This window comes from Danio rerio, chromosome 12 (assembly GCF_052040795.2).
Source record: "Danio rerio strain M-AB ecotype USA chromosome 12, GRCz13ab, whole genome shotgun sequence".
Classification (NCBI taxonomy): Eukaryota; Metazoa; Chordata; class Actinopteri; order Cypriniformes; family Danionidae; genus Danio; species Danio rerio.
Window position 1 is genome coordinate 51379890 of NC_141032.1, and position 10111 is coordinate 51390000.

Genomic DNA, 10111 nt, shown 5'->3' on the forward strand with positions numbered 1-10111 from the left:
CCAGAGTCAAGGCAACTCGTACCTTTCAGCCAATCAGAGGAGAGCTGTAGTCAAGGACACCCACTCTGCGCTCTATTTGCGCAGACTGTTCCTCTCCAGCATGGCCAACGGAGAATGCAGCAGTCGCACTTTTTTTCATTTATTTAATTATTTGACCATAGCCTCACTCTTTTTATCCATTATTTTGCCGCAGCTCCGCTCTTCTTATTTATTGTCTCACAATAAAAAAATAATACTTAATCCTCATCATTACTCTTCAGGCTACATTATACTCATGAGGCTGTGAGACAATAAATAAGAAGAGCGGAGCTGCGGCAAAATAATGAATAAAAAGAGTGAGGCTATGGTCAAATAATTAAATAAATGAAAAAAAGTGCGACTGCTGCATTCTCCGTTGGCCATGCTGGAGAGGAACAGTCTGCGCAAATAGAGCGCAGAGTGGGTGTCCTTGACTACAGCTCTCCTCTGATTGGCTGAAAGGTACGAGTTGTCTTGACTCTGGCAGGAAAGTCTCAGTAATACACACACACGTATCCAGGGGGAGCCGTACGTGAAAGAGGATTTGCACATTCTCATTCAGGATGAACTCGCAAGTTTTAAACATTCAAAACTTTTTGTACACTCTTATACATTTGCAAATGGTGTTTTGCATTTGTGAAACGTATTTTATGAAAATGTATTTTTATTTTGAGCACGTGAACATTTTTTGTGAATATAAATAAATATTTTACGCACGTGAATTTGGCTACGCATGTGTACATCGTGTCTTTTGCGTGAATTTCTTTTGAGTCTTATCTGTCTCCATAGTAAGCCTATATATATATATATATATATATATATATATATATATATATATATATATATATATATATAGTTTGTTTATATGTTATGTTGTACCTTATGTTTTTAATTTGTCATCATATAGGCCTACTGATTTCTGAAGGATTATTTTTACACTGCAGACTGCAGTAATGATGCTAAAAATTCAGCTTTACATCACAAATTCAAATTACACATATCTATATATTCCCACAGAAACCAGTTAATTTCAATTCTAATAATATATCACAATCTTTCCTGTATTTTTGTGCACATTATACTGATTTCTGTAGGATCAGGTGACACTACAGACCACAGTATCGATGCTAAGAAATTCAGCATTACCTCACAAATATAAATTGCACATTATTATATATCCCCATAGTAACCAGCCATATTGAATTACAATATATTTTCATATTTTTTGAGTATTTTTGCTGAAATGATTGCAGCAGAGACGTGACGAGTGTTTAGTGATGAGTGTGTTCTTGCCTTGGCCAGCAGCAGCAGGTCTATGAGGTCTGTGTTCTTCCTCTTCCTGTATCGTCCAGTGTTTTCTGGATGTGATTCTGGGTCGCTCTGCTGGTCGAGTTGCGTTCGGCGCTCCTGCACGATGTCTGCGGTGAACTGGTGGACGACGGCGCAGGCCTGCTGGAAGCGACGACCCTGAGCAGAGCGCCAGTACAGCCAGTCCCAGTGATACGGCAGATAGTGCTGACGCTGGACCAGCAGACGAGACAGATCCAGGATAGCAGAGATATACTGACGGGGCTTCCTGATGGAGAGACCGAGAGAAGGGTGAGTGTGTGTGTGTGTGTGTGTATAATGTCTGTTTAGTGTATGTGTGTGAATTCTGTGTGTGCATAATGTCTGTTTAGTGTGAGTGTTTGTGTGTGTATAGTACAGTTTGTGTTTGTGAGTGTGTAGTGTCTGTTTAGTGCGTGTGTATGCATTGTGTGTAGTGTCTGTTTAGTGTGTTTGTGTGTGTATAATGTCTGTTTAGTGTGTTTATGTGTGTATAGTGTGTGTTTGTGAGTGTATAGTGTATATTGTGTATGCGTGTATTTTATGTGTGTGTGTAGTGTCTGTTTAGTGTGTTAGTGTGTATATTGTCTGTTTAGTGTGTGTTTATGTGTGTAAAGTGTGTGTTTGTGAGTGTATTCTATGTGTGTGTAGTGTCTGTTTAGTGTGTGTGTATGCATTGTGTGTAGTGTCAGTTTAGTGTGTTTGTGTGTGTATAATGTCTGTTTAGTGTGTTTATGTGTGTATAGTGTGTGTTTGTGAGTGTATAGTGTCTATTGTGTATGCGTGTATTGTATGTGTGTGTGTAGTGTCTGTTTAGTGTGTTAGTGTGTATATTGTCTGTTTAGTGTGTGTTTATGTGTCTATAGTGTGTGTTTGTGAGTGTATTTTATGTGTGTGTAGTGTCTGTTTAGTGTGTGTATGCATTGTGTGTAGTGTCTGTTTAGTGTGTTTGTGTGTGATAATGACTGTTTAGTGTGTGTTTGTGAGTGTATAGTGTCTATTGTGTTTGCGTTATTGTATGTGTGTAGTGTCTGTTTAGTGTGTGTGTGTGTGTGTGTGTTGAGACTCACTCTTGGCTGTGTGTGTCACAGCTGAATGTACACTTCAACAGGCTGTCCAGCGTCAGAGAGCTGATCTGCTCAAACATGTCCACACTGTGTTCACCACTGGCCAGCAGGCGGCGCCACTCATCCTGCAGCACAACACACACACACACACACTCACACTTCTGACTCATTGGTGTAAAAACAGTCATCTTCAGCTGTCAAACCACAGCAGCACAGACACTACTGTGATCACATGCACACACTGACAAACACATGCACAAACACACACTGTACTGCAAACATACACACACACACACACACACATAAAAATTACAACTGCAGGGGTCGTCACTCATTTACTAATTTAAGAAGACTTCTTGGTATTCTGTATTCTCCTGCGTCCAGGGAGGCCCCAGAGGTGGTGGTGTCCCTGGACGCAGAGAAGGCGTTTGATAGAGTGGAGTGGCACTATTTATTTACAGTTTTAAAAAAATTCGGTTTTGGATCAAAATTTATAGCCTGGGTCCAATTGCTATATTCTAATCCCAAAGTATCTGTTATTACAAATAAAATACGTTCCCAATTTTTTCCAATATTTAGAGGAACAAGGCAGGGCTGTCCTTTAAGCCCTCTTCTTTTTGCATTAGCAATCGAACCACTTTCTATTATGCTTAGATCTTCGCAGTCTATCCAGGGAATTGATCGAATGGGGTCGGAACACAGGGTCTCTTTATATGCAGACGACCTGTTGTTATACATTTCACATCCAGTTGAAAACGTCCCAAAGATAGTAAAAAATTTATCTGATTTTGGTAGTTTTTCAGGATATAAACTAAATCTTTCTAAAAGTGAATGCTTTCCAATCAATTCCCTTGCTTTACAAATTAATGTAACATCCCTTCCATTTAGGGTTTCACAATCTGGATTTAAATATTTGGGAGTCCATATTACCTGCAGTTTTTCAGGTTTATATGCAAAAAATTTCTTACCACTATTAAGTAAAATTAAATTGGATCTTCAGAGATGGGACGCACTACAATTATCCTTAGCAGGCAGAGTGAACTGTATAAAAATGAATATCCTACCTCGATTCTTATACTTATTTCAATGCCTTCCAGTTTTTCTCCCAAAAGCTTTTTTCCATAAAATAAATACACCTATCTTATCATTCTTATGGAATGGGAAGAATCCCAGAACCAGTAAGGAGCTTCTTGAAAGACATAGATCCCAGGGAGGTTTAGCACTTCCTAATTTTATTAGTTACTACTGGGCCGCTAACCTCCAAAAAATTGTTAGTTGGTATAATACCCCAGAGGTTGATTGGTGTAAAGCTGAAGCAAATACCTGTATTTCTACATCACTTTCTTCATTAATAACAATGAAGTTACCATTTTCTCCGTCTAATTATTCCTCAAGCCCCGTTGTATGCTCTACACTCAAGATATGGTCCCAGTTTAGACAGAAGCATAAACTGACCGATTTTTCTATGCTAAACCCTTTATGTAATAACCACTTGTTTCCTCCCGGTAAGCTAGATTTCACATATGTTCAATGGCAGAAGGCAGGCCTGGCTAGATGTTGTGACTTCTATATAGACAACACCTTCGCTAATTTTAGTGACCTCTCCAAAAAATTTCAATTGGCACATTCCAATCTATTTCGTTATTTCCAGGTCCGACACTTTGTCCAAGCTCAGAGCTCAACTTTTCCTGATTTACCACCAGCCTCAATGCTGGATAAAATTCTACAATCTCCTACTGCTCTTAAAGGTCAAATTGCAGCATTATACATGATTATCATGTCTCCAAATGATGCTTTAATTGACCGAATTAGAGGAAAGTGGGCAAACGACATTGGAACTGAAATCCCTGATAATATATGGGAAGAGGCTCTGAGTAGAGTAAATGGATCCACTTCCTGCGCACGCCTCAATCTCATACAATTTAAAATTATTCATCGAGCCTACTACACAAAATGTAGACTCTCAAAAATATATCCTTCTATTGATGAGGTGTGTGATCGATGTAGAAGTGAAAAGGCAGACTTTTTCCATATGTTCTGGGCTTGTCAAAAGTTGAGTGACTATTGGACACAAATATTTAAAACATTAAATGACGCCTTTAATTTAGAGATAAAACCTAGTGTTGAGTTAGCTATCTTTGGGGTACCAGAACACAATATATTGTTGACAAACAAGGAAAAAAATGTATTCGCCTTCGCTACTTTGTTAGCAAGGAGAAGAATACTACTTGAGTGGAAATCAGCAGCTTCACCTAAAGCTTCAATGTGGATGTGTGATCTGATTTTATATTTGAAATTAGAGAAAATTAAGTATTTAATGAAGGGATCAGTCCAAAAATTTTATGAGACATGGCAACCTATGATTACATGTTTTGGGAAAAGGAAGACTCTCTCCTTTAACTGATTTATATAAATAAATCTGTGCAAACAGGTTTAACTGTGATCACCAATATGGTTTAGTTTGATATGTATGTAAAGGACCACTATAAATGTAACAGAATATTGATTTGTATTGACATGTACTGTAGGTAATTATTTATTTGAATTTTTTTTTTTTAAGTTTATTTATTTATTTTTTATTAATTTACTATTATTATTATTATATATATATATATATATATATATATATATATATATATATATATATATATATATATATATATATATATATATAATTTTTTTATTTTTATTTATTTAATTATTTACTATTATTAACAATATTTTCAATTTTGCTATACTTTTATTTATTCCTGTTGTAATTGTATTTTAATTTTATTTGTTTGCTAATTTATTTCGGCGGCAATGTTCGAAAATGGGGGGAAAATTACAACTTTAAATGTACAAAATGTTTTGTTAAAGCTTGAGAAAATCATCACAAATAAATGTTTAAAAAAAAAAAATTACAACTGCAAACACATGCACACACAAATACAAAAACACTACTGCAAAAACATGCGCGCACACACACACACACACACACACACACATACTACTTCGCACAGGCAAACACTATGCTTATACATGCACTACTGAACACACACAAACACCTATTAATGCTAAAAAAACAAGAGGTAGATCTTATATTTTTGTTTATATATATATATATATATATAGAGAGAGAGAGAGAGAGAAAGTCAAAACTATTCGCCCCCGTTTATTTTTTTCCTGAATTTCTTCAAATGTTTTCAGCACATTTCTGCACATAATAGTGTTAATAACTCATCTCTAATCACTGATTTATTTTCTCTTTGTCATGATGACAGTAAATAATATTAGACTAGATATTCTTCAAGACACTTCTATACAGCTTAAAGTGACATTTAAAGGCTTCACTAGGGTAATTAGGGTAACTAGGCAGGTTAGGGTAATTAGGCAGGTTATTGTATAATGATGGTTTGGTCTGTACACTATCAAAAAATATATAGCTTAAAGGGGCTAATAATATTGACCTTAAATGGTGTTTAAAAAATTAAAAACTGCTTTTATTCTAGCCGAAATAAAACAAATAAGACTTTCTCCAGAAGAAAAAATATTATCAGACATACTGTGAACATTTCCTGAATCTGTTCAACATCATTTGGGAGATATTTAAAAAAGTAGAACAATTCAAAGGGGGCGAATAATTTCGACTTCTGCTGTATTTATATATATTAATTGTTGCTTACAAAATTTATTTTAAAAACACATATAGAAAATAGCTCTAAATATTAATAACAAAAGAAGTGTCTTTAAAATGTAACTTATTTTGATTTGCAATGAATTTTATTTTTACTATTATCGTTCAATCCAACATTTTTTCTGAATGTGCATATACAATTACATAAACACAATTAAAGAAAGACATGACTAAAAAATAAACTGAGATAAAATCTGTAAAATGTCGTCTCTATTTTGATTTTGCAATGGACAGACCCTCAGTCTCTGTTTCTGATCATCTCTTAATGTCTGAGCTGCCGGATTATTATGAGATGTGAAAAATATGCTGTTTCAGGATGCGGTCAGCACTGCAGATGTCAGACGTGACATTTCTGCCAGTAAAACAACACACACACAAACCCAAGTGTTAACTTTAAGAGCCGAGTATACAGTTGAAGTCAGAATGATTCGCCCTCCTGTGCAATATTTAATCTTTCAAACATTTCCCAGATGATGTTGAGCAGATTCAGGAGTTGTTCATCGTGTTTCCTCTAATATTTGTTCTTCTGGAGAAAGTCTTTGTTTTATTTCAGCTAGAATAAAAGCAGTCCCTAATAGTTTTAAAGTCATGTTAAGCTCAATATTATTGGCCCCTTCAGCAATATTAGTGTTGGATTGTCTCCAGAACAAACCACTGTTATACAATGACTTGCCTAATTACCCTAACTTTACCCTGATTACCCTAGTGAAGCCTTTACATGTCACTTTAAGCTGAACACTAGTGTCTTGAAGAATATCTAGTCTAATATTATGTGCTGTCATCATGACAGAGAGAAAAGAAATCAGTTATTGGAGATGAGTTATTAACACGATTATCATAAGCATGTAATGTGTTGAAAAATCTGCTCTCAGTATAATAAACAGGAGGGCAAATAATTCTGATTCTGTGTATGCTGAAGTGTGACGTACATGCATGATGTTGGTGGACTGGTTAAAAATGTGAACATATTTCTTGAGGATGTCGAAGTGAAACGCTGGAGTGAGCAGTCTGCGGTGACGAGACCATTCCTGACCGCTCTGAAGCAGCAGACAATTACCTGGCAAACACACACATTGGTGAATTGGTTGATATTTTAATATGTAATGTATTTCTTTAATTTAAACATGAATTTAATATGCATATGATGCATTAATTATCATGATACATTTATGATTATTATTATCAATGCGGGCATTATAAATGTGGTCATGTAATGCACTTTCATATAACAGCAGACATGCATGGTTTTAGCATGTTCAAAATCAGTGTTATTGCATGTTTTACATGCATTTTAAGGCTAATTCGTTTGATTGCACTAATTGTTTATTATTAATATAATTAATCATTATAATATAAAACAATAATTAACATCGTAAAACAGAATTAATTATTCTAAATTATGAATCAAATTTAAAGCAGAGACACATAGAAATGCAATTTTATTGATCAAAAATACAGTAAAATTTGTAAAGTATATTCAGAATATCTATTTGCTACTGTGATCATATTTAAATATGTAATGTAATGCTGTAATTAAATTCTGCATCATTACTGCAGTCTTTAATGAAATCCCTCCAATATGATATATTAATTATTAAAAATATTTATGATTATTATTATTACCAATGCTTTAATGCACTTCCACAGCATAAACGCATGGTAAATCTTTATATGATCAATGAGTTATGATGACGTATGTTGTTAAAACTTGTTCAACCTTTTTTAGTAGTTATACAAGTTAATTTAGGTCAGTTTAATGTCATTTAGGTTAAAATGACTCATAAAGCTAATTCTCTTGATTCAATGTTTACCATTCATATATTTCTTATTTATATATTAAGCAATATTTATCTATTTACAATATAATTACTATATAATATTTAAATGAATGGCGACCAGTAGTTAGTTTTTTTTATGTTTCAAACAGTGGAAATGCAGCTTTATTGATTGAAAATACAGGAAAATTAGAGAAATATTATTATGATTCAAAACACAGATTTGCTACTGAGATCATATTTTAATATGTCATTTATGGCTGTAATTTAAAGCTAAATTTTCTGCATTATTCACCATTGATCCTTCGGAAATCCTTTAAACGTGATATATTAATTATTTTAAATATTTCTGGCATTATAAGTGTATCTATGGTCACTGTCAATTGATGTAATGCTATTTAATATGATAACAGCATAAATGCATGGTAAAAAGTTATGCAATTGCATGTTTTTATGTTATTAAACCTGATTTTAAATCCGTTTAAATGTAATTTAAGTTTAAATGACTCATAAGGCTAATTCATTTGATTCAATGTTTAATATTCATATAATTCTTAATTATATATTAAGCAATATTTATCTATTTACAATATAATTACTATAAATTATTATTCAAATGTATGGCGACCCGTAATTAGTTTTTAATTTGTCAAACAGTAGAGATGCAGCTTTATTGATCGGAAATACAGGAAAATTAGTGAAGCATTGCGATTCAAAACACAGATTTGCTACTGTGATCATATTTTAATATGTCATTTATTGCTGTAATCTAAAGCTGAATTGCACTAATACTTTCATTATATATTAATTATTTAAAATCTTTATGATTATTATTACCAATGCTGGCATTATAAATGTGGTCAGTGTAAACTGATGTAGGGCACTTTCACAGCACATATGCATGGTAAAGCATTATATGATTATTAAGTTATGACAACTTGTGTTTTTATGTTAATACAAACATTCATTCATTCTTTTATTTTCGTTTCGGCTTAGTCTCTTTATTACTCTGGGGTCACCACAGCGGAATGAACCGCCAACTTATCCAGCATATGTTTTAATCAGAGGATTCCCTTCCAGCTGCAACCCAGCACTGGGAAGCCGTAAATGAATGGATTTCTAAAATAATTCATTAGACATGTTTATTCCAGTTAAGGGCACCAAGTATTTATTTTACAGGGCTTGAATATACTGCTTTTATAAATCAATCAAACAAGTGAAGTTCATTTATAAACTAATTTCGATAGGATCACGTGATTATGATTGAACACGGCTGGTTCTGCATTAGCTACTTATGATCCACCAATCAGGCCTGTCCCAACCCACTATAAACAGCCAGGGTTTCTCACTACAGCCATCTTCGATTTGAAGAATCCCCCCTTCCACCCTTCTCCACCTTTCCCGTAGGGCGGCACGGTGGCCCATTGGTTAGCACTGTTGCCTCACAGCAAGAACGTCACCGGTTCTAGTCCTTTAACACGCTGGTGGTCATTTCTTTGCGTAGTTTGCATGTTCTTCCCGTGCTCGCGTGGGTTTTTCCCAGGTCCTCCGGTTTCCTCCCACATTCCAAAAACATGCACTAAGCGAATTGATCAATCTAAATTTATCTCTACAGTCAAACTGTCATCCTGCAGCACATCTCTTTACAGCAATCATTTTAGTCATCAGCTCTTATCAAGGGGGGGAGTTGTCGAGAGCTCAAAGCGCCTCTCTCGCCCTGCAAACGGGAGGGAGCCCAGGGCTCAAGGACTTTTTGGGCTCAGGGCTGTCTCCCGGGACGGCATGCCAAACTTGCTCATAATCAATCATCAGCTAAGTGTGAACTCTTGAAATGTAATTTATATAACACTTTCACACACAATTGAATGCAGTTTATACAACAGTTATATAATGAGTAGTTCATATTCTGTTGCATTTTGCCCACAATATTGTCTGTTTTGGTTCAGTTTTGCCAACACTATTACTATTAGAAGAACCTGTTAGTGTAAAGTTATACAAAAAACATTTTTAATAGTCACACACCTTCAATCAACATACAAGATGTTTCTAAATAGTTTCTAAATGAATCCACAAATAGAATGAATCATTTGAATCAATAACTCAATGATCCGTTCATAAAGAGAATCCTTACTGAGTGAGTCATCTGTTGGAACGAATCAAATGAATCAATGACTCACTCGTTAGACGTTTACTTGCACCTACTGTTGGTGTGAATTTCTTATTTAGAGTTTAATTAATAATAATAATCA

General features: G+C 34.6%; 1 protein-coding gene and 1 long non-coding RNA gene across 5 annotated transcripts in view; one reads left to right on the plus strand and one right to left on the minus strand.

Moving 5' to 3' along the window:
* LOC147841600 (uncharacterized) overlaps positions 1–10111 on the plus strand; it is a 26822-nt gene that overhangs the window by 15800 nt on the left and 911 nt on the right. The window contains exons 6-7 of one of the 2 annotated variants that reach the window (XR_015504782.2): positions 1371–1617; positions 7065–7163. This is a non-coding gene — a long non-coding RNA (uncharacterized LOC147841600). The remainder of the gene's footprint in view (positions 1–1370; positions 1618–7064; positions 7164–10111) is intronic. The other variant, XR_015504783.2, reaches the window with a different exon arrangement.
* The window catches only part of cyp4f3 (cytochrome P450, family 4, subfamily F, polypeptide 3), a 26685-nt gene that overhangs the window by 8435 nt on the left and 8139 nt on the right, over positions 1–10111 (minus strand). The window contains exons 4-6 of one of the 3 annotated variants that reach the window (XM_087274441.1): positions 5316–7144; positions 2415–2726; positions 1312–1594 (exon numbers count right to left, since the gene is read on the minus strand). In XM_087274441.1, the coding sequence (XP_087130567.1) occupies positions 1312–1594; positions 2415–2599 (468 nt within the window). In that variant the 5' untranslated portion in view covers positions 2600–2726; positions 5316–7144. 3 annotated transcript variants of the gene reach the window in all.